The 25,300-nt window shown below is 45.7% G+C and overlaps 1 protein-coding gene and 1 non-coding gene across 2 annotated transcripts in view; one reads left to right on the top strand and one right to left on the bottom strand.

Annotated features, from left to right (window-relative positions):
- INTS7 (integrator complex subunit 7) overlaps window positions 1-5,053 on the top strand; it is an 86,970-nt gene extending 81,917 nt beyond the window's left edge. Inside the window, exons 19-20 of the mRNA XM_043485139.1 lie at window positions 33-218; window positions 3,539-5,053. Of these exons, the coding sequence (XP_043341074.1) occupies window positions 33-218; window positions 3,539-3,826 (474 nt within the window). The 3' untranslated portion in view covers window positions 3,827-5,053. The remainder of the gene's footprint in view (window positions 1-32; window positions 219-3,538) is intronic.
- Window positions 5,054-18,196: 13,143 nt separating this feature from the next.
- Window positions 18,197-18,269, bottom strand: TRNAG-CCC. The gene has a single exon. It is a non-coding gene; the product is annotated as a tRNA-Gly (tRNA).
- Window positions 18,270-25,300: the final 7,031 nt, after the last annotated feature.

The following is a 25,300-nucleotide window of genomic DNA, read 5'->3' as shown; positions in this document are numbered from 1 at the left end:
TGTGAGCGTTCATTTTGGTGTTGGTTTTCCAGCTTGCCCTATCACCGTCCCCCCGGAACCCTGCAGAGCCCATCGCAGTCCAGAATAACCAGCAGCTGGCGCTGAAGGTGGAGGGGGTGGTCCAGCATGGGTCTAAACCGGGACTGTTCCGCAGAATTCAGTCCGTCTGTCTGAACGTGTCCTCCACGCTGCAAAGTAAATCCGGACAGGACTACAAGGTAATGTAGAGAAGAGGCAGAGTTGTGATTCGGGTTTTGTCAGCTCACTGATTGACATTTTCCATGGCTAAGCAGACAGTACTTACACCTCGCAAAGGACACAGATGGACATAAGTTCAAAGCACGTATTGCGGTGTGAGGGGGCTGATCAGCAACACTTCTCTTTTCCCTGCCTGAACCGGTTGACAGACAAAGCATCCATGCAGTGGAGTGTCACCCCTGTTAGAGCTGGGGGAACCTAGCTCAGGTTCCTGGCAGCAAGGACTACCTAGCCTTGTAGCTCTGAATTGAGTTCTCCCACCAGCCTCCACCAGTACACAGAAGAGCCTGCCCCTGTCAAACTGGGAGGAGCAGTACCCTGAAGCCCAAAGGAGAAGGGAGGAAGAAGGTGCTTGGCACCCCAAGTCCAACCCCCACCCGACAACCTACCAATCAGTAGGATTCACCTTCTCCCCTAGAGACAGGTACTGTTCATCTAATGAAAGGTCCCTCCACATGGACGGAAGCATCAGGAGTGGGGAATAACTTCTCCCTAACCCTCTGACCCCAAAAGAATACATCTGTTTATTTTTCCTTTAAGTAAATTTTAGCATGTTCAAAAAAAAAAAAATCTACTATATTGATATGCAATGATCAGATGAAGTAAAACCTCTTGTTAAGGATTTAGACCTAGGAATGTGCTGCTTTGAGAAATCATGAGGTAGATTAGCCAAAATCATGCTTACTTTGTTAGTCAAAGCTAAGATTCTGAATCTGTGCCCATGAGACACCAACGTTCCAAATGTAAAATGTTCTGTCTTTATAGACATCTCTTTCCAGTTGCTTGGAGATTTTCATCATAAATGGAACAAGGGAACAAGTGCACAGTTGTATGAACAGAGTTGTTTAAAGGCCCAAATTGGTGATGTCTCAGTTTATTTGTCGGCATCTGTGAACTGAGGTCCAGAGCAAGGAAAATGGGGTATCAGTAAAGATATAAAATGAGAGCATTTTATTCCCTTTGGTGGTTTCAGGCTAAACAGCCAAGGGAAGGTCTGGTGTAAGCCATCACTACTTTCCTTTCGGTGACTCTTTCTTTCCGGGGGCTCTGTGCCCACCCTGAGAAGGCTCCGTCTTCATTCCCTCCCTCTCTTTTGACTTCCATGGCGTAAAGCATGGCACCTTATGTGGCCACTCAGTAGATATGTGGTGAGTAAGGAAAAAATCATTTATTGTGTTTTTAGTACAATTTTCTTATGTTGCAGTGATCTCTGTTGTCACTCACAGAAGATCATAACGAGAATTTACATAGTTATCTTATCCCTGTCTGCAACTCTCTGCTCATTTTGAGTTTGAAAGAACAGTGGTGATTTCTGTTTTTAGAAAAACATACATTTAAATCAAGGTGTCTTTTCATTGTTGACTTTCCTCTCAAGAGACATTGCTGAAAGTCAAGAAGCTGATATTAACAAGCCATTGCTTCGTAATGTTACTTGTAGTGAGTTTGCAGCTTAAAATGCATCATCCATTTAGAGGGATCAGGTTGCCTCCTAGGCCTATTTCTGGTCCTTTTAAGGAAGTTGTTGTTTGGTAGGCATATTCTTTAGGGAAATAAACATCTTACAGAATTTGAATGTGCAAATAAAAAACAAAAAAGGACTTACAGATAACTCTAAGATCTTGAATTGGTTGGCAACTTCATTTCACTAATGTAACATTAGTGTCTTTGGAAAACTGATCTCGTAATAACTGCCTACAGAGACCCAAAGCTTCAGGGCACATTTATATAATTAATCATACAACAGAAACACACAGAAACATAGAGCAATCAGGTCAAATATTCATTCTGATTACCTCCATATGCCTTCTTAGATTTAATGTCACTCTTGACATACTTCATCTTGGGTACAGATAAGGGTACATCCACAGTTGGTGTTCTGTTCTGTGAAGGACAGAGATTTGAATATCTAACTAAATAAGTGGACCAATGTGTTCATAATATAATAATCAGTGTGTTTCATAATATATCATACTGACAGTCTGAACAAGACACTGATTTGTTGGGACTTCCCTGGGAGTCCAGTGGTTAAGACTTCACCTTCTGAAGCAGGGGGTGCAGGTTCGATCCCTAGTCAGGGAGCTAAGATCCCATATATCTTAGGGCCAAAAAACCAAAACATAAAACAGAAGCAATATTGTAAAGAATTAAAGACTTTAAAAATGGTCCACACCCAAAAAAAAAAAAAAAATCTTGAAAAAAAAAGTCAATTTGTTGAAGGAGGAAAGAATCACTACCAGCTAGGATTCGGGGGGAAACTATATATTTACTCAGCATTATGTTGTTCTTCTGTCTTCTAGATTTTAAACTCCCTGAAACAGATGGCTGCATCCTCTTTCTTTAGACTATCTCTTCACAGGGTAAAGAAAGATGGAAATTGGGTTGGGGTTAATCTAGCACGTGTATGGGGAAGAGAACTTTCTCTTTTACCTTCAGGGTCTCCAGCTGGGCCTAAGATTGAACTGACATGAAGGCAGATTAACAGGAGAAAAGCATGCCAGTTTTATTAGCATTTTACACATATATGGGAGTCTTCACAGAAGAATAAAGACCCAAAGAAGTGACCAGGACAGAAAACTTAAATGCCTTTCGTTAGACACAGAAACAGTATATTTTTGACAAAATGACAAGACAGAGGGGTTTGGGGCTAGAGACAGTAAGTTAAGGAGACTGTAAGGCTAGGAGATTTCTTGGGACGGTGCAGGGAGGCCAGTGGAAGGTGAGGGTTCTCTTCAGAGGTTGGTTTGCACAGCTCCGCTTCAGTGTCGATTCCCAGGCTCTGGTGCTAAGGATCATCTTCTGTTCCTCGTGCAGGGAGGTTACCTTTCTCATGGAGAATTTGATATGTGTTTTAGGTTAAAAAAAGAAGTGTGTGGGGCAGGTCAGAAAGCCCTTTCTGTATCTGTTGTTTTTCAAGTGCCCTTAACTCTGCCTCAGCAACCTACTTGGGGTGGCATGTTCTGAACTCCTTCACAAAACAGACAGGCCAGCGTGAGAAGGTAGGTAGAGGCAGCTCCTCCTTCTCAAGGACAGTGAGGAGGCCCCGGAGTCACCCTGCTTGGGTTCAGATGCCAGCTGCCCCACTCATTAGCTGTGTGACCTTGGAGAAGTTACTCAACCTCCCTGCCTCAGTTTCCTCGTTCAGGAAGCAAGGATAGTTTTAGTACCTGCCTCTTGGTTGTTTGCAAGGACTAAACAGTACTCTGTTACCACACGGCTGGCTCACAGCATGCCCCTCTGTAATGTCAGCCCTTGCTGTCATTTAACGGTTCTGTCATTCCAGATCCCCATTGACAATATGACCAATGAGATGGAGCAGAGAGTTGAGCCACATAACGATTACTTCAGTACTCAATTTCTGTTGAACTTCGCCATCCTTGGTACGCACAACATTACGGTGGAGTCTTCTGTGAGAGATGCCAACGGTATCGTGTGGAAGACTGGTCCCCGAACTACCATATTCGTGAAGTCCCTGGAGGACCCTTACTCCCAGCAGATCCGCCTGCAGCAGCAGCAGGCCCAGCAGCCGCTGCAGCAGCAACAGCAGCGAAACGCCTACACGCGGTTTTAGCCACGCCGCCGACGCACCCGGGCTTCCCAGGGGCGGGTCCGCTGGGCGGAGATAGTTTGCTTTTTCTTATGGATTAAGATACCAACGTTAGAATGCGGAATCCATGTATTCATCGGTTTCTGTAATGCGACATTCTGGGGGAAAAAACCTTTTTTTTTTCTTAAAAATTTAGTTTGAGAAATAATTGGGGTCCTAACCAGAAAGATTTTTATTTTTTCCTGACTTCTTCTCCCACCAAGCCCTTCATTTCATCTTTAACACTTTTGTTGTTTTGCTATTGTTGCTTTTATTGTGGCTGAGCCTTTTCTTTTTCTTTCAGGAAAAGTCACATATTGGAATCATTGAATTAGTAAATTTGATTGCTTTTCTACCAAAATACATCACTTGCTGCCTGACATAGACCTCTAATTCTGAGCTGGGCCTTGGGAAATCCTAGTTCTGATCAGTAGGTGCTGGGTTTACCCAGGGTATAGAAACAGAGTCCTCCCATAGTTGGTTGGAGTTGAAAGTGTCCCCTGAAACATCTGGTCTTGTGGGTTCTGAGAGTGACTGGTCTGGCAGAATTGAAACATCCTGCCATATTATTTCAACTATTTACCTTTCTTTTCCCTGCTAAAGCAATCTTAATTTATTGTTTTAGTATTTAATTGACCCAAACAACAGCTAACAATTACATAGAAAGATTGGAAATTAATAATGTTTTTTCCAATATGTGTGTGATTATATATAATACAGACTTTTTGTTTGTTTGTTTCTTAGAGTGAAAAAATCACCCACATTTAGTATCTTAATATTTTAAGTTAGGAGGGCAGATCCTTTCCTTTGATTGGTTTAAGTTCTTCTTGGCAAGTTAGGTAATGCTAGACTTGATCGTCTAGAAACAGCAGTCTCTTTATAATACAACCTCAATGACTTGGAATGCTCAGGGAATAGATGTTTTCTGGTTAGGCCAGAAAACCCCTTTTTTTCTGTTTCAATACTGGTTGAAAACCATTATAAAAGTAATAATAATAGACTTTCTTATCTGAGCACGGTGTCCTAGATGTCATTTAACTGTTCCTTCCTGACTTGGGATCGTTCAGTGCTTTGGGATGATGATTTCTAGACATCAGGGATCACAGGATTGCAGACACTGCTGATACAGGCACTTGGGCCGGAAGCTGCTCCCAAGATGAAGTGCAGGGCACATTCCTGGAAGTTTTCTTTTAAAATAAATCTCTCAGTTTCTTGGCTCTTTTTGCCTTTTTCTCTTTAAAGTTGACGTTGGCTTAAAGGAGGGGTAGAGTTTAAAGGAAAAAATGAATTTACGGGATGTGTGTGTATGTGTAATGTGTGTGGGGGGGGCAGTGTGTGGAGCTGGTGAAACTGGCAGGTAACTCAGGTCCCTCTAAGATCTCTTGGCTTCATGAGCCGTTGTCCCAGCACAGCACTTCTGCCCGTGGCCTGGGCGTTGTCATAAAATGTGTGGAAATCCACCGTGTCCAATGTGCGTGATGTGCTTTAGATGCAGCCCAGATGTACGCAGTGACAGGTGTGACAGCGTCTCAAACGCACGCCTGGGAGGCTTGCCGGAACAGAGTGGGGGTTGGGGAAGGACCACTCTGCCAGGTGTGGTAAGCCTGGGTTCCCCTGTGAGCTGTGAGTTAGCCCAGTGACCTGGGCAAGTCACGTCATTTCTCTATAATTTCCATTTCCTTGTCTGTAAAATGACTAGATTAATGGGACCTCTTGACTCCAGTCTAGAGTTGAGTTATCTAAAAGACTAAAGACCAAGAAAACATCCCTTAAATTGGGGAAAATCTTTCTTTTTTTTTTTAAGTGGCTATTTTCAGAATGAAACTTTACAGTATTAATTTCAGGTTTCTGACACTGTTTTGAGGCAGAATTGTCCAGAAAAGAAGCAAATTTTGTAAACCCCAATTTGCCCAATTCCTGTATTTTATGTTCTTGAAAGATAGGTTTTTGATAGCTGTAGTTATAAACGCATTGATATGGTGTACTTTAGTGTTGCTGGCACAATTGGAAAGGAATTACTAAAATAAAAACAAATCTAAGTAGTTTGAAGTGAAAAGTAACTCTGTGAAGCAAAAAAAGAGGCTATTTTATGTCTGTTAGATACAGATTTGGGACACTTCGATTTTAGGTTTGGTATAATATCTGCTGCATTTTTGGCATCAACTGTTAAACAGTTATTTGAGGTGAAAGGAAACTGTTTATAATTTCAACACTACACTAATAAATAAAAAGAATACTCAAGGAAAGATGCAGAAAATTCTGGAAAGTAAACATGCTGTTTACAAAGTGAACATGTTCCCTGATAAGAGTAACATAGGGCACTGGCCAACTGATCTCGGAAGGCAAGACTGATTTTTCTCAGTGTTTAGTGACTTTGCAATGTAACCTGGTGGCTAAGAGCCTAGCCTCTGAAGCCAATCCGTCTAGTTCCAAGTTCTAACTCTTATCTAAATTGGTGGACTCAGACAAGCTACTCAACCTCTCAATTTCTCATCTCGGTTTCCTTATTCCCCAAATTGGGTAGCATAATAATGCTTTATGGGTTAGGTGTGAAGAGTAAGTTAGTTAATACAGAATTAGGGGGTTCCCTGGTGGTCTAGTGTTAGGATTAAATTAAGCACTTTTACTGCAGAGATCTGGGTTCCAGTACCTGGTCAGGGAACCATGCCACATGCTACACGTACCACATGGCCAAAGTACAAACAAATATATTTTTTTAGAATACAAAATTAACATATGTAAAGCGCTTAGTACGTGCTTCACACATAGTAAGCAGAGATACTGTTCTTCAGTTGCTCAGTCGTGTCCCACACTGTGACCCCATGGCCTGCAGCACGCCAGGCTTCCCTGTTTTTCACTATCTCCCAGAGCTTGCTCAAACTCATGTCCATTGACTTGGTGATGCCATACAACCATCTTGTCCTCTGTCGTCCTCTTCTCTTGCCTTCAGTCTTTCTTCAGCATCAGAGCCTTTTCCAATTAATCATTTCTCCATATCAGGTAGCCAAAGTATTGGAGCTTCAGCTTCAGCATCAGTCCTTCCAATGAATATTCAGAATTGATATCCTTTAGGATGGACTGGTTTGATCTCCTTGCAGTCCAAGGGACTCTCAGGAGTCTTCTCCAACACCACCCTTCAAAAGCATCAATTCTTCAGTGCTCAGCCTTCTTTCTGGTCCAGTTATCACATCCATACATGATTACTGGAAAAACCATAGCTTTGACTATACAGACCTTTGTTGGCAAAATAATGTCTCTGCTTTTTATTACACTGTCTAGGTTTGTCATAGCTTTTCTTTAGCATTTTATTTATTCCAAGTTAAAGTTTCATTTCCTCTGCTAGTAAAAACGTTTTAAGCTATCTTCCCTCATATTCAATTCGGGTACATTGATTAAGAAAAAAATAATGTTGGCCTAAACAAAATGAAATTTCTATTTACTTGTTCAGTCGCTGGGTTGCGTCTGACTCTTTGCGACCCCATGGACCGTAGCATGCCAGGCTTCCCTGTCCTTCACTCTCGGAGTTTGCTCAAACTCAAGTTCATTGAGTCAATGATGCTATTCAACTATCTCATCCTCTCCTGCCCACTTCTTTTGCCTTCAGTCTTTGCCAGCACCAGGGTCTTTTCCAGTGAGTCAGCTTCTCAAATTTGGCAGCCAAAGTATTGGAGCTTTAGCTTCAGCATCCGCCCTTTCAGTGAATAGTTAGGGTTGATTTCCTATAGGATTGACTGGTTTGATCTCCTTGCAGTCCAAGGGACAATCTACTATCTTCGTCTACTACAGTGCAGTTAAGTACCATTAAAATATTTAAAGAAAGGGAATTCTCTAGCAATCTAGTGGTTAGGACTCTGTGCTTTTAGTGCCAAGGGCCTGGGTTCGATCCCTGTTTGGGGAACTAGGATCCTATAAGCCATGCAATGAAACCCAGAAGAAGAAAAAAATTCTTAACGTTTTAAAAGTATATAAAGAAAATTATGAAGTACTTTCCAACAATACTCATTGTCTTCATTGTTGATAGCAATAGTATATAGGTTATTTAGAAATTAAAGTACTCTTGTAGTCCAACTTAAACTGGGAGATCTTGTGATGTGACTTTCTTGCTCAAACCAACCAAGGTAGCAGGTAATTTGCAACTAGAGGCTATCAATCTCTTTTCACACTAAAGTATAGTTCAGAGAAGAACAAACCAGCCATATTAGATCCTCAGTGTAGGGTCCCAGAGATACCAGTTTAAATTCTAAAGACTCACTTGCATGGATCCTTGGGTAGGTCACTTGATCTTTCTCTGTTGGTCTATGCCAGGAGTGTATGAAGAATAAGGAGACTCTGTCACTTGGTGTACAGAGTATATACAGTGCTATCCTCCAGAACTTTCTGTGATGACAGAAGTGTGCCAAGTCTGCCCTAAACAATACAGTCCCTAGCCACATAGAGCTGCTGAGTATCTAAAATAAGCCTAGAGTAACCAAATCATGTATTACTTTTAATCCAGTTAAATAGCCTCTTGTGGCCACTGCCTTTAGAATTGGACAGCGCAAGAGCAGTAAGGGAAGAAATGACCGACTCAGTGGACGTGAGTTTGAGCAAGCTCCGGGAGATAGTGAGGGACAGGGAAGCCTGGGGTGCTGCAGGCCGTGGGGTCGCAGAGTTGGACACAACTTGAGTGACTGAAAAACAACGAGGTTTCTGGATACAGCGTCTACGCTGGGATTCTTCGATGAACCAAAGCTTTTTCAAAGTGGAAGAGTATGGGCGAGGAGCAAGGCATTGGGGTCTGTGTGTCTGCTTTGCTTCTGATAACACAGCACTGTGTTGCTCAGCCACCCAGCCCTGTTTTGTATAATGTGCCCTTGAATTTAGCCTTTACCAGTCACCAACATTAAAAGTATGATGGGAGCACTGAGAAGTCCAAAAGTCTGGTGAATTGGCTTAGATTTCCGACCACCAGCACTCCAGCAGGTTATGGTCTTCCTTTCCATTTTCTCTGCAAGAACACAAAGACCTGGGCTGTGTGTGTGTTTTATTGGCTTAACTAGCTTTAGTCCACTGTCCTGTGGATATCCACTGTATCTCCCAATCTACTCATTCTGTGAGCAAATTGCTATTTAGTTGTCACTGAAATTTAAACAAAGTCGTGGCTTTTTTTTCTTAACATACCAAGATGTGGAGTCATTGATTTTCACATTACAATTGAGAATGCTGAATGTGAATTTATTTTTTTCCCAATCTATACTCGCAAAACATTTTTTCAGTCCGTATCTTTTCCCTTATCCTGTTTACTCGCTCATCTCTCCTAGTTCTCTCCTACACAGTCATGTTTGTTGTGCAATAATTGTCCTCTTTGCTTATTTTTTAGGTCCAGCCTTGGTGAAATGTTTTTGGGGATTGTTTTCTTTACAGATCATGACTATGAGTCTAGCTTTTGTCTACTGATACTTAGCTGGCAGGCTGAGACTAAAAATATTTTTATTGTTGTTTCCAGATAATATTTTTAGTAAAATTATAAAGATGAGATAATATAAAATGAAACAATGAGGAAGATGAACATCTACCCAGTGCCTCAGTCAGATTATAAGCAGAGAAGAAACACTTTCTACCTTTTAGTTTTCTCTGGAGAGTTCGTTTGTGGATTTTTGTGAAGCTTATTTGCAGCTTCCCTGGTGGCTCAGTGGTAGAGTCTGCCTGCCAATGCAGGAGATGCGGGTTCCATCCCTGGGTGAGGAAGATCCCCTGGAGAAAGGCATGGCAACCCACTCCAGTATTCTTGCCTGGAGAATCCTATGGCTGGAGGAGCCTGGCAGGCTACAGCCCATGAAGTTGCAGAAAGTCCAGTGTAACTTAGAGACTGAACAACAATTTGCAGATTATTTGTATTTTAAAGAAAAATATTTAGAAGACTGTGACAAGTAAAATAGAACTGAGTTAGACTGAGGAGTTATGAGAAGGTATCTGTTTAATTTTCCTGTTTCCCAAGATCATGGAAGGTGAAAGTCAGCTGGGCTGCCTCCATTTCCACCACTCTCACCCCTTCCCTCACCACTGGAAGCAGCAAGGCCCATGATGCCTTCTGTTCATGTGTCATCTCATCCCGAGGAGATGAGCGAAGTGATGGTGAATTGTTAACACTTGTGTTCCCCATCCTTGCGTTCCCTTCCCCACTCCCACCCCCAGCAAAAGCAGCAGGTCCTATGATCAGGAAGGTTAGTTCTGAAATCCCCCCAGCCCCCTCCCCCACTTGACCAGAGAAGTAGATGAAAACCCTACAGTAGACGCACTCGTTGGAGAGGGGGATTTTGCTGGGTGATCCTGACAATGCCAGGCCCTGAACCGGGGTGAGAAATGCAAAAGGAATCTGACAGAGAACGCTCAAGCAACTTGTAGTCTCATTTGACAGAAAAGACCTATTTTTAGAGAATGTGGAGAGAGCACTATAAAAGCGGTAGAGAGAGCCCAAAAGGTGCACTTCTGAAATTCTAGTAGCACTCTCCCATACGCGTACCAGGGCAGGCTCTTAGGTAATTAGAAACTGGCCTTCATCTGGCATTTTCTCCTTTTCCAGCACTTGGAATGGAGTGTCCCTTCCTCAGGGAGCCTCTTTTTGAGGTCATCAGAGACATTGGGTACCTACTACTTGGAATTCTGCCAGAGGAACAAAAGAACCTTTAGAACAAAGATACACCCCCAAAGTGTGAAGTTAATATTTAGCCTTGAAGAGACAGGGGCTTATACTCAGAATTAAAAACTGTCTCGTGTTGCAGAAACTACTGCTGCTTCTGGCCAAGAGGATGGAGGACATGAACCCCTGAAGAGCATGTTTTTCAAGGTATCAGGGCATTAGGGAGAAATTATTGTAATCGCAGAATCACTTAAGCAAGATCAGCTCTATCCTACTTAGCATACAGTGTCCCCTGGGGATGCTCCCAAGCATATTAGCCCTGCCTTGAATTGTCTCTCAGGGAGTGAGTGCATCTGGAATCTCCTTGAGGGCCCTTCACACTGGAGAGGGCTCACGGTGTCTGTCCCAAGCGCCATCTCCCCGTGTCGTCTCTCCGCGCCAACAAGGTTAGCTGATGGAAAGCACTTTTTCTTTCATCCTGAGCTCCAAGGTAACTCAGCTGATGTCACAGGGCCCTACAGCTCAGTCAGCAACCTTTGTCCATTTGTCTGGGCTAAAGTTCATGAACTCACACTTCCCAATCTATGGGAAAGGCACAGCCAACAAGGACACAGACAGTTTTGGAAATGGGGTCTTTTATTTATTCACCAAATGTTGATTGAACACGTACAGGGCACCAGGAACTGGGAAGACAATCATGGACAACCTCCCTGGTTTCACGGCCATGCCACTCCTTGTTTCTGCACAGACCGTGGGAGGGGAGGCGGCGGGAAGCCCACTCTGGCCTTGATTATGTTGGATGCGCCTGTGCTTCCTCGGTGGTCAGTCATTTTCTCCAGTGTAGGGGGAGCGGAAGGTGTTCAGACAGGACCGTCCAGGTCAGAGTCGCTGCTGTTTCCTGTGTGGACTTTGGGAAAGCTCTCTCAGCCCGAGCATCTTCTCCTTGGCATCTAACCATCTTCCAAGTTCACTAAGCCTTTCCCATCCCAACTAAGCCTCTCACGGCAGTCTTAACCTCCTGCTTCAGTTCTGTGTGTTGGAGGAGATGGAAAGCTCCCCAAAACCTTGGTCATGGGGAAATAGCTTTAATCAAAATGCAGTCTCCCTGACTTCAACTACACCACTTTGAAAAACCCATCCGCCCCTCCAGACCCAGCAGAAACCCTGGCCCTGATTCCTCCAGCCAGACATGGTGCTCTCTCTGCCTCCCTCTGACAAGGATCAAATCCAGTCTCATGTATGTTCTGCTGCCTGACCCTTGGGGCTGTCATGAACGTGAACAAATGGTGACTGAAGTTACCATTAATGGTAACTGTTAATGGGAACAAACAGCTCTCTCTACTGTTCCATGTGCCACGTCAGCCCCCTGGCTATCCTGTGTCTATTGACTCTCGTAACATCTCTTTGAGCTGTGGCTTCTTCATCTGTGAAATGGGATTAACACTTATCAGTTGAAGAGTTATAAAGATTCAGTTCAGTTCAGTTCAGTCGCTCAGTCATGTCAGATTCTTCGCAACCCCATGAACCACAGCACACCAAGCCTCCCTGTCCATCACCAACTCCCGGAGTCCACCCAAACCCATGTCCATTGAGTTGATGATGCCATCCAGCCATCTCATCCTCCGTCGTCCCCTTCTCCTCCTGCCCTCAATCTTTCCCAGCATCAGGGTCATTTCCAATGAGTCAGCTCTTTGCATCAGGTGGCCAAAGTATTGGGAGTTTCAGCTTCAACATCAGTCCTTCCAATGAACACCCAGGACTGATCTGCTTTAGGATGGACTGGTTGGATCTCCTTGCAGTCCAAGGGACTCTCAAGAGCCTTCTCCAACACCACAGTTCAAAAGCATCAATTCTTCGGCACTCAGCCTTCTTTATAGTCCAGTTCTCACATCCATACATGACCACTGGAAAAAACCATAGCCTTGACTAGACAGACCTTTGTTGGCAAAGTAATGTCTCTGCTTTTTAATATGCTGTCTAGGTTGGTCATAACTTTCCTTCCAAGGAGTAAGCGTCTTTTAATTTCATGGCTGCAATCACCATCTGCAGTGATTTTGGAGCCCAGAAAAATAAAGTCAGCCACTGTTTCCACTGTTTCCCCATCTATTTCCCATGAAGTGATGGGACCAGATACCATGATCTTAGTTTTCTGAATGTTGAGCTTTAAGCCACCTTTTTCACTCTCCTCTTTTACTTTCATCAAGAGGCTCTTTAGTTCTTCACTTTCTGCCATAAGGGTGGTGTCATCTGCATATCTGAGGTCTCATAACATCTCTCTGAGCTGTGGCTTCTTCATCTGTGAAATGGGATTAATACTTACCAGTTGAAGAGTTATGAAGATTAATGGTAATAAATAATACAGGGACAAAACCAGCTGCTGGAAGGCCCACCAAACATTGGTTGGCTTCAGCGTTTATGACGGAGTGGCCAGCGTTGCCTGGCGGCCCTGAGAATACCAGGGAAAGAAACGTCAGCCTTATTAAAAACAGGTTTCAAAACATTTCTGCCTTAAAGAAAGATGATGAGGACTTAAAGGGACTAAAATTTCTCAGACTCAAGATGAATTTATGCTTTTCATGTGGGAGGACATGAAGACATTTACACCTGTCAGTCTTCTCTATCAACACAAACCTTAAGCCCCTGGGAGAGGGAAAAAATTGGAGATGTGTCTCTGGCTTCTCTGTCATTCTGACTTATTTAGCAAGTGCAAAATAAATGGGCTTATATCTAGAGTTAGTCCTTGCCACCCAACTATTGGGCATAAGCCCTATAGTTCACCAGATACTTCCCACCTGACCGATTACTTGACCCCGACTTCCCTGCTCACAAGGTTTTCGAGAGTTTATCATCACCCACAAACATGCAACATGAAGCTAGGAGATTTATGGATAAAATAGCAGGAAGACATTTAGGTTGGATATAAAGAAGAACTTGATGAACTGTGAAAATAATTAAATACTAAAAGAAGAAAGCGTTTGGACTATCCTGTCCAGCCAACAGCCTCACTGGAGGCAGGGGGATGGACTGTCTGACGTTTTGGTCCCACACTATCAGCGGGATGTCTTGCAAGTGGCAGACTCCCCGGGGGCGCGAAGGTTCTGCGTGGGGGGCCTGGGGTGTGGCCCAACTCCCCACCAAGCACATGCCCTCTGGACAGAGGGCTCAGGCATGGCTGCAGATATAAATAACCCTCTCATCACTCTTTCTGTCCTTTGAGCAAATGCCTCTGGCCACCGTCCAGCATGGGATCAAGGGAACAGAACAGGAGAAGTGGGAGGAAGTTGGGGGAGAGGATGGGGACGGGGCAGGCTTGACAGAGGAGAGGAGAGGAGAGGGATGGTAAAGAGGCTCTGTTTTCTCTCACCTCATCAGTGTGTCTCTGTGTTCGTGTGAGATGTGTGTCCAGGCGGGAAGAGAAGAGGGGAGACTGTGCTTCACGGTGTCCCCTCCCTCCTGTTCCCATTACCATTGTCCTAGTTCACAGCCTCCTTATATCTTCCTGGAACATCGTTCTCACTTCCTGTTTTGCCTGCTGCCAGGGTCTGCCTCTGCTGAGTCATCCTTACTTCCCCCTGCTGCTCGGTTCAGCCATCTGCTCCAAAATCTTTATCCCAACGGGGTTCCCTAGTAGCCCAGGTTCTTCAGGCTTTGTGGTCAGTCTCTAGGTCGTGTCCAACTCTTTGCAAACCCATAGACTGTAGCCCACCAGGCTCCTCTGTCTGTGGGATTCTCCAGGCAAGAATTCTGGAGTGGGTTGCCATTTCCTTCTCCAGGGGATCTTCTCCACCCCGGGATCGAACCCACATCTTTTTCTTGGCAGGCAGATTCTTTACCCCTGAGCCACCAGGGAAGCCCCTCAATATATCTGAAAAGACTCCAGGCCTCACCTCTTGCCACACTTCCATGTATATTCCAGCCTGTAATAAAATTAGCTTCCTGGGCCTCCCACGAGCTCGGTTTGCAGACTTTTACCATCATGACTTTGTTCATACTTTCCCACCACCTGAATACCCTTCTCCATCACTGACACCCCTGTCCGTCCCTGCATGTGCTGCCTCTCCAGCCAGGCACAGGTCTCCCCCATGCCCTGTATCGTGTTCAGTCTTGTGTGGAGCAGTTGGGCTTCCTGGCCCTCCAGGCTGGCACAAAGGTGGACAGAATGGGGCCAATGTGACCGTGACCCGCTGATGAGGACAAGCAGCTCCCTCCGAGGTCCCACCCCTCATGACTACCCTCCGGCCTCCAGCCCTGGCTTACACCCCTGCGTGAGGCAGTCCTGACTACGCCGCTGCTGACTCAGTGTTCACCCCAGAGACAAGGGGTGTAGGCAAGAGCAGTGTCAAGACAGGAGCACAACCCACTGGCATTGCAGGGGCCCAGTGGGGGCTTGGAGTGCAGCTCAGGCTCTGATCTGAGGCAAGGGGGACTCAACCAGAGCCTAGACTCACTAGAAAGAAAACAACAAAAAAAAGGACCATTCATCTGTCTTTAGACACCTCCACTCTCCTCCAGCACCAGCCTTCTGTTGATCAGAGTTTGGAATAGGTTATTGCTCTGGGGGATTTGTGTTCCACTGTTGCCAGCCAACTTCTTCCACCTTCTTCCCTCCTTCCCTTTCTCTCCCTCTGCCTTTCTCATCGCAGCTCTGATTTGAGTGCCTGTTGTATGCAAGGCACCGCAGCAGGGAGCATCCTGGCTCTAAGGAAGCTTTGGTCGGTGGTGGTCATGCGTGTCAGCTTGATCCTTGCCTGTGCACGGGGCCAAGGTGCTGAGGGGCCACGGCCCACCGAGGTGAGACCTGAGCAGTCCTCCGCACCGTCCTTCTCATAGACTGAGCTCGTGTGTAAAGAGCTGCCTGAGAGAAAGACCCTGGGGGCGCAGGGGGCAACGGAAGATGCCACGGAAGATATAGGCCAGGAGAGGAAGCGGAGGCGGCCGTGGATTCTCACCGCTCCGATCCAGCCTGACCCCAGAGCCAGTGGCAGGCAGATCTGTCTTGCCAAGTTCCTCGCTGGCGCTTTCACTCCTCTGCGGGTCACCTACTAGCTTTCTGCCAGCTCATGTTTTCCTGTGGCCTCCCGCCCCCCTCTGCTTTCACCTACAGCTTCTACCCCATGAGCTCTGGACCACAGACTCCCTTCGGATGGCTGGACCTGTGATAAGTAACCTTGGGAGTCATCCAAGACTGTGTTGTTTGTTTGTTTGTTTGTTTTTGCTATATGTACCAACAATAAAAAAAGAACAGCCCAGCTGAGTTCCTGCCCAAGGTTCCCTGAGCTGCCCTTACATTCTTATAATACAGTAAAATATTCATCTTTGTGCTTTTCTTTTGGGCAGTTACCAGTGTTCAGAGGGATCTGTAGTGCCCTGAGGAGAAGTGGAGGGTTAAAGCAATATGCCAAGACAAAACAAAACAACCCTATGTTCAGCTTTTTAACATCCGAAATGAGATACTGAGAATAAAAAGTGATAGCATTTTGGCTATAAAAATAGAAGGGAGAAAGAACAGTGAGATAACCACAGCTGCTGCTGTTGACCTTCTTATTGTTCCCTGAACCCCGAGGCATTTCACACCTCCCGGCAGTTGTCAGCACTTGGCATTCGGTGTGCGATGCTATTTTCCCCGTGGTCGGCTTAGCAAGCTCAGTCCACCTCTGAAGACTTATCCGGGTCGAAAGTCTTCCTTTCCAAGAAGCTGTCCCTGAACCTCCCACCGGGCTGGGTGCTACCCTAGCCTTCTTCTGGTCTACTCTCTGCTTGCTTATACATACCTCCCTGCTTACACAGCTGCCCTCTCTTCTGTCTAGACTGGGAAGAGCTAGCAGGAGTACTGGGAGCTTATCTTCGCGTGCCTGCCACTGAGAACTAATCACAAATTCAGACAAAACCAATGCTGGACATTTCTGGTCCTCAACTGAATAACTTAGCGGCTTTGGTGCCCCTAAGCGATACTGCAAAGGACCCAGCACTCTGGCAGCCTAAGAATTCTGCTGCCACCGTCACGGGGATGCCCTTCCTAGACGAGTGGCCTCACCTAGACCCTGCAGCCTCCGAGGAGCAGTCAGACCTGGGCTGGGCTCCTCTGTGACCAAGATGAAGCTTTATCGTCGCTGCCTCTGGTCTCCCGTGCCTCTGTCTGTTGTGTGGTTGTGGGTCCTAATTAGAAAGCTTTTAGAGGTTCCTGGAAGGACTGTTACTGTTCAGCAGCACAAAGGGTATTATGTCACAGTGGTAGAAGAGCGCGGCACGGAATAATAAGGGCACTTATTCCCAGAAGCACATTGATTTAAACCACAAAAGCTCCTTGGAACAGGGCTTGAGGATTGTAAAAATCCTGAGCAATCAACCGCCCCTGTGGGAGGGGAGCGTATGCCAAGCTACCACTGGAGAGTTCATTTGGTCACGGTTGGCGGGCCGGTTCTGTCCCTCAGGTGTTCTCAGTTGGGTGAAATTCCCCTGCTGGAAGGAGCCCGGCCTACTTGCGGGTTCCGGGGGGAGGTGGCCGTTAACTTCCACGCCCCTGGCATAAGAAGTGAAGACTTGGCCTGAGCACAGCTCAGTTCACTTCTTCTCCTCTGTAGGGTGAGGACAGGTCTCCAGGCAATGGAAACGTCATCACCACCTTGGCTTCTACAATCTGTACGGCAGAAAGGTCACCTGGGTCACACCTGGACCTGCCGTTGCTGCTTCTGGTCGGCAACTTTGGCAAAACAGCCAGACGCCCTGTGTCTGTGAAAAACAAACTCACTTAGCAAGCTGTTCACTCTGGAGTGGAAAACAATGCTTAAACATGGCTCTGACAGCAGGAAGGGAGAATCTACCAAAAAAAAAAAAAAAACAACCAACCAGAATGATGGCTCCCGGAAGAGATAGGCCCCTGGGCTGGTGGCTCCAGGGTTTCCACTCAGGAAGGTCAGAGTGTCCCTGATGGTGTGGGCGTGGGAACCTGCTTGCTGTGTTTGCACAAGACTTTAACTGAACTGGGAAACCTCAGCTATTCCTGAGAAAGGAGGTGAACGTGTGCAGGCATGGGGTGCTGGTGGAGGTGAAGAGGGGGTGGGTGAAGCCCCCAACCCTGCTCTGGAAGTCAGCACTAGGCGTGGGTAAAGATGCATCCTGTATATACATGAAAGAAGCGTTTAAACATGGGAGCGGGCGTCTGGGAACTTAGCCTCCGGGGCCGGCTTTGCTCCTAACTGACCAGGGCAGACCATTTTCCAATTTAGCCCGTGGTGCTCCAGGAGGTTCTGAAGACCAATCTAGGACAGATGTGATGTGTAGAAAAACCAAAAAATCCTTGTCAAAGCAACTTCAAGTAAAGACCTGCTCACCTGATTTACCTGGTCAGGACACCTGCCCTTGATTTTAATGGCCTGGCAGAATCCAACCAGCTCAAATACCAAAGGGAGTTATATACCTGGGAAATGTATGTGGGCAACAAAAGGCAGAGGTGAGAATAACCAAATCCGTTTGACTGAAAGTAACCTTCCTTGTTAAATCATAAATTTACCTAACCAACCACTGACATGATGTGATGTGACATGACACATGATATGGGATGGTAGGTGATAAAATATGATGGTTGGCTTCCAATTTCCTTCTTCTTTTTTTTAAAATAATACTTTCAATTCTTTAAAATTTTTTAAAATTAATTTTTTCTTATTTGACTGCCTTGGGTCTTAATTGTGGCCTGCAGATCTTTAGTTGCAGCACATGAACTCAGTTGCAGCATGTGGTTCCCTGACCAGGGGTTGAACCTGGGCCCCCTGCATTGGGAGTGCAGAGTCTTAGCCCCTGGACCACCAGGGTCCAGTGCTCCTTCTGACTAGAAAATTAGAAAAGCCACTTAATCAAACATGACTGAGAGATGAATAGAGAGGTATAGGATTATACATGGGAAAAGAACAGAGGTCAGAGTATGCCCCAGAGTGTCTGGCATCCCCAATCTGCCACTTACTCGTTGTGCAACTCAAGGTACATTACTGGAGATTCAGTTCAGTTCAGTTCAGTCGCTCAGTCGTGTCCGACTCTGCGACCCCATGAATCGCAGCATGCCAGGCCTCCCTATCCATCACAAACTCCCGGAGTTTACTCAAACTCATGCCCATCGAGTCGGTGATGCCATCCAGCCATCTCATCCTCTGTCGTCCCCTTCTCCTCCTGCCCCCAAGCTTTCCCAGCATCAGGGTCTTTTCCAATGAGTCAGCTCTTCGCATCAGGTGGCCAAAGTATTGGAGTTTCAGCTTCAGCATCAGTCCTTCCAATGAACACCCAGGACTGATCTCCTTTGGGATGGACTGGTTGGATCTCCTTGCAGCCCAAGGGACTCTCAAGAGTCTTCTCCAAAACTACAGTTCAAAAGCATCAATTTTTCGGTGCTCAGCTTTCTTCACAGTCCAACTCTCACATCCATACATGACCACTGGAAAAATTACTAGAGATTACTGGGTCTCAGTTCCTTCATTTGAAAATTGGAGAAAACACAACGACCTCACAGAGTTGCTGTGAGGTTTAAATGTCAACACAGAGAAAGTATGGAGCACTTAGTAGATACCCAGTATCGGCTTGATTGATTCTTGTTTGCAATATATCCTTCTTCTTGCATGTCCCCAGTTCTCTCAATCCTCCCCACTATCCATGTCCCTTGTCAAACAGGGCAGCAGGGTCCTTTTAAAAATTTAGTATGCCTGGGACTTCCCTGGCAGTCCAGTTGTTTAGACTCTGCCCTTCCAATGCAGGAGGCACAGGTTTGATCCTTGATCAGGGAACTAAGATTTCACACACTGTTTTGTAAGGTGTGACCAAAAAATGAAACAAAAGAATAAATAAATGAAATTCCATTTTTAAAAAAAACACCCAAAGACACATCATAATTAAAAACAATTTAGGGTGCCTAACTCTGTTTGGAGAAAATCATATTGTTAGACACTTGTCCCAGCTCTTGGCAGAGTCCCAACAGAGGCCTGAGTCATCACTCCCAGCTTCTGGCTGCAATGATGGGACAAGTGGTACACGGCCACAGGGCCCCAACTGAGGGAGGGGTCAGGTAAAGTCAGTGGGGTTTGATGGAGACAAGCAAGGGTCAGTTGCCTGAATTAGGGTTGACTCCTCACGTTGCTTCCAAGGCTGAGATATGTGTGTGTGTGCGCATGTGAAGTCACTCAGTCATGTCTGACTCTTTGCAGCCCCATGAATTGTAGCCCTCCAGGCTCCACTCTCTGTGGAATTTTCCAGCAAGAATACTGAAGTGGGTTGCCATTTCCTCCTCCAGCAGATCTTCCCAACCCAGGGATCAAACCCATATCTCTTGCATCTCCTGCATGGGCAGTTGGATTCTTTACCGCTGTGCCACCTGGGAAGCCAATGCAATATGAGACACCAAAAAGAAAGCCAAGAACCATCCTTTAAAGAACACCTACAAGGGGTGGTAGGAAAAAAAAAACCAATGACTAAAGAAACAGTAGTTAGAGAAGAACCGGAGAACCGGAACAGTATACTATCATTATGAGCGAAAAAGAGAGCATCAAGAATATGAAGTGTGCAACAATCGTACTGACTACTTCACAGCAGCGATGAGCATCCTGTGTAAACCTGTAGTCTAATTTCCAAGGCTCTTCTTACAAAGCAACGGTATTAGGAGAAATAGGGATATTTAAAGAACCACATAGGACAAGGAAAAGGACCTTGAAGAATTCATATGTCCCTAAAATCCTGAAAACATAGACTGATAGAGAGGTCAAAGCCAGGCTACAGTTGCCAGAGCATACAGCACCAAAGCAAAGCATAGAGGAGGCAGACAACTGCAAGTTAGTCCTTCTGAGAAACTGGTAATATCAGTTCTGATCTGGGAAGCATGGCTCAACTGCCTTGCCTAGAACACTGGGTGAGAGGTTGGAGTCCTAGAAGTACCTGACTCACAACAAACAGTCCAGGGCAAAATTGGCATTTTAAGAATTTAAGGATGAGGTAATGAAGGCAAAGAGTCAAGACATGGCTGAAGCAACTGAGCGCATGGTGAAGGCGCCAGCGTACTTTACTGTCCCCGAGCATTTGATGAGGGGTGGAAGGAGAGCTTGAAGGACGAATGAAACGGGTTTTTGTTGCTTTTTGTGTTTTTCACTTTGACCTCTCAGTGGATTGAGTGGGTAGAACAGAAATGAGGAAGACGCAAGATAAGAAGAGGATAATTAAGGAGGCAAGAGTCTTAAGCCCACAACAGAAGAGGGAATCAAGATTGTAAGTGGGAAGTTTAACTCCTCAAAAAGTGTATTTATTTTTCTAAAATGAAAAGGGAAGAGAAAGTATGAATAAAGAAACTGTCCAGGTAAAGAGAATGAAGTTAGGAAGCAATGATTGCTTCATTTTCTCAGGAAAGAAAGCCTCAAAATTATCTGAATGAAAAGAGTAAGAGGGCTTCCAAGCCCGAGACACCATGATTTTTAAATCTTTCTCTGTTTACTTCACTAATCCGTACAGACCAGCCTAGACTGGTCCTAGAGAGACCAGCTGACTCAGCCAAGGTCACACATTGAGCAATGGCCAGGCTGAGATGAATAGCTCTAGCTTTTGAACCATTATCACGAGCTGGCAGAGATCTTAAGCCTATCCCAGTAGAAATTTCAAGCCCACACATGCAGTGCTAAATGGGTCAACAGCATACCACATTAATTTTTAAAATATTCCTTTGAAAATTTTCACATCATATAGTTTTGCTGTTAATTCATTTTTAAAATGTTTCTTTGGCCTCTTCTGTAGGCAACACACAGTGCCCAATAAGTCATCTTGGAGAGTATTTATTTCCTTCTCTAATGACATTTCCTAAATGGAAATTAGGAGTGAGAGCCTCTGGGCAGGACGTTTCAACTTTCGCCTTCACTGGATGCCAGTCTATGTCAAATCTCTAGGCTGCCTGCCAAGCAGTCTTGTGATTGGACTGGAGAGTAGGAAATCATGTAAAAGTGAAGCAGGCGGAGGCCAGAGGCCAGAGTAGCTTGAGACAGCAAAGAACACAATAGTAAGATGAGCAGGACTAGGATCGGATTTCCCATGAACACATGGAGGTGGGGAAAGATGAGTGACCAGAGGGGAGCAGCACTGTGGAGTTAGAAGGACTGGGTGTGGGTTTGAAACAAAGGAGGCAGGAAACTTCTTAGGGTTCACCTGGTGACATTTGTCTTAGTCAGGGTTAAGTTATGGAAGCAGAACCACGATGAGTATTATGGAATAAGGAATCTAAGTCTGTGAGTTGGCGACAAAGCATCTCAGGGTGTGTGGTGGGGGTCACGGAGGAGTGGGGAAGGGCGGGGACACACTCGAGCCTGGCTGCACCTGTGTGTCCCCCTCACGAGCTGCAGCCACCAGTGGCCGTGGGAGTGCGGTGGCTACTGCTCCACAGCTGCCTCCCGCAGCTCATGCAACCTCACTTTTGGCCAACTCTCTCTAGAATCAAAGAGGCAAGGGGATGCTGGGAAATACAGTCCCCAGTGTAACCAAGGTGACCACTGAAGCTTCCGACTCTGATCTAGGAAAGATAGGAACATACTCAGCTCACAGATACACAGAGCCTCACATTTTTGAAGTTTCCAAAAAGCGTATGTTGGGACTTGCCTGGCCGTCCAGTGGTTAAGACTTTGCCTTCCAATGCAGGGGTTTGGGGGTTCAACCCGTGGTCAGGGAACTAAGATTCCATATGCCTCTCAGCCGAAAAAACAGAACATAAAACAGAGGCAGTATTGTAACAAATTCAAGAAAGACTTTAAAAATGGTCCATATCAAAAAAATCTTTTAAAAAAACAAACAAGGTAATGTAGACAAGGAAGCTGACAGAATACTTCTGTTCATCAAGACTCTGGGTTGCAAGTGACAGAAACTCTGAAACAAGCTATCTCAAGTGAAAAAGACATGTTGAGGCTTTGGAGAGGGGTGGAAAGCTTGGGCTAGCTCAAAGAATCGGAAGGAAAATGGCCAGGACGTTCAGAGGGAACTTGACCGCAGAAAGCACACGGGGCTCTCCTTCCTTGTTTCCGTGTCTGTCTCTCACAGCCTCACCTCTCAGCATGGCCGCCTCACCCTCTCAGCCTCCTCGTGTGGTAGCTAGCTCTGGTGTTGCAGTTATATAGCAACCTGACAGGAGAGGAGAGTTTCCCCACCAGCTTTGTTTGGAAAAATCCCTGATTTTTTTGTTTGTTGGTTGGTTTGTTTTAGATTGGTTATTAAATGAATCTCCACACCAATTGCTGTGGCTAGTAGAGTAGGCTCTTGTTATGGTCACGCTGGGGTCACATGTCCACCCCCGGGGCCCCCGAGGAATGGGCCAGGGCACTCTGACCAGCATATGGAGGGGGACAGAAGCAGTTCCCCCAAGGAAGGTGGCTCTGCCCCCACGAGAGAGGAAGCAGGGGCTGGGCAGACTGGAGTAACCTTGGCGTCTCAGGGACTGAATGAAATGCTCTTCACATTTATGCTTCTCATCCCTACCCATTGTCTTTAATGTGAAGGCCACTGGGGCAAGTTTCTGCTTACTCTCCACTTGTACAAGGAGGGAAATATTAGCTTGTAAAATGTTATGAGCAGAATGATAACAATCAACTCAGAGACCTAGAGACTGAGCAGTTTGCTCAAGGCCACAGAATTACTGAAAAAGGAGAACTAGGACTCTCATCCTCTCCCAAGCAGTACATCAGGGGCCTGGTTTACAGAGCATGCTGTGGAGATTGGGGCTACTGTGAAACCATTTTCCAGACCCTAATCAGATTGTTTTCCTGGACCTGAAAGAACAGACTGCGTCCAAACTGATTACTCAGAGGTCAAAGGATAAAAGACATGACTTAGAATCTGACTTCAGAATGGAGGCTGGTGAAGATGAGTCATGGTGTGTGTGTGTGTGTGTGTGTGTGTGTAGACTGCAAGGTAAGAGGAATGTCACTGAAGTAACAGACATCTTTTCTAGGAGGAAAGGGACCTGAGATTAAGGTTTTGCGTGCCCTGAAAAAGGCAGGCAATTATTTATCAACTCTGTTAGTCACTCAGTCGTATCCGAATCTTTGCAACCCATGGACGATAGCCTGCCAGGCTCCTCTGTCCATCGAATTTTTCAGGCAAGAATACGGGAGTGGGTTGCCATTTCCTCCTCCAGGGAAACTTCCCAATGCAGAAATCAAACCCAAGTCTCTTGCATCTTCTTTACTGGCCAATGGATTCTTTACCGTGGTGACACCTGGGAAGCCCATTCATATCACATTCGCTGTATCTTATCTCCTCCTTACCAGGCATGATTAACAGTTCCCTTTTTTAATGGCTCTACAAAGTCACCTCAAGAATGTTTGTTGTTGTTATTTAATGGCTAAATCATGTCTGATTCTTTGCAACCCCATGGACTGTAGCCCACCAGGCTCCTCTACCCACGGGATTTCCCAGACAAGAATACTGGAGTGGGTTGCCATTCCCTTCTCCAGGGGATCTTCCTGACCCAAAGATCTCAGGTCTCCTGCATTGCTGGCAGATTCTTCACCATCTGAGTCACCAGGGAAGCCTTAATCAACTCTAAACAAAATTTAAAATGTGCAGATAATCTAAGACATCTTATTAGCTAACAGTGTAATTGATTTTTCCCTCTTCTGCTTGTCTTTTATACTTTGTCAGTGGCTTCCCCACTTGACTGTATATCAGAATCACCTGAGCAGCTTTAAAGTTAAAAAGCTTCCCAGACACCAGGTCCCACCCTCATTCGCCCCTGCTCCCTGCCACCCCCCACCTCTTCCCCCTGCAGGCCCCCCAGCTCAATTTTGAGCTCCATGGAAGATTCCAGTGAGCAGGAAAGAGGACAGCTCCTCCTGGGGCAAAGGGCTCCCTGTCCCTTTATCTTGCCAGATGCCCCACCAACTGTGGGAGCAAGGCAAGGTGGGCATCCAAGGATGCGTGCGTGTGTGCTAAGTCGCTTCAGTTGTGTCCGATTCTTTGTGACCCCATGGACTGTCATCCACCAGGCTCCTCTGTCCATGGGATTCTCCAGACAAGAATACTGGAGTGGGTTGCCACTTCACCAGGGGATCTTCCCAACCCAGGGATCAAACCGGCGTCTCCTGTGTCTTCTGCATTGGGAGGTGGGTTCTTTGCCTCAAGCGCCACTTGGGAAGCCGGCAGTCCAGGGATACAGCTGTTAAATGGTGTTTTTAAGGCCAGACAACTTGTTAATTCTGGAACCAGGTGGACTGGGACCTGGATTCTTCTGGTCCTGATCTAGTCAAACAGGGCACGGAGGGCTTGGTCTTGACCCCTAAGGAGGAGTAAAAGAGGCCTAACTAATAAGGATATACCTGCTTCTGTCAGTAATTGAGCAACTGGGTTGGCCAAAAAGCTCATTTGGGTTTTTCCATACTCAAATGAGCTTTTTGGCCAACCCCAATAGTATTCTTAGGTAATATACAGAAATTAGCACCTCTGACAGACAGAGCCCTTCCTAAAATATAATATTCATGGACTCTTTCCTTGCTGAATGAAGGTGCCATTTTTCCTGTTCTGACAGTTACTGCTGTGTGACCTTTGGAAAGCTGCTTGTTTCTTGGTTTCCTCGTTTATACACTGGAAATTTTGGATTTGATTCCTTTCTGCTCTTGTGCTCGATTGTTATATCCGAAGATCCCTTGAGCATGATGTGATTGCAAAGAGCTGAAAAGAGCCCTTTGATTTCTTAAAGTCCATTGGGCAAACTTTTTATGTTGCAATACGATACAAGAAAAAGCATAAAATATGGTGATCCCTGGAAAAGATGCGCTATGACTCAGGTAAACTGTGACTGTGACTCAAGTGAAAAATGAAAATGATAGACAGCGAAGGGAGTG

Source organism: Cervus canadensis, chromosome 13, assembly GCF_019320065.1.
Source record: "Cervus canadensis isolate Bull #8, Minnesota chromosome 13, ASM1932006v1, whole genome shotgun sequence".
NCBI lineage: Eukaryota > Metazoa > Chordata > Mammalia > Artiodactyla > Cervidae > Cervus > Cervus canadensis.
The sequence above is the reverse complement of the archived record's forward strand: the minus strand, read 5'-3'. Positions and strand labels throughout refer to the sequence as shown.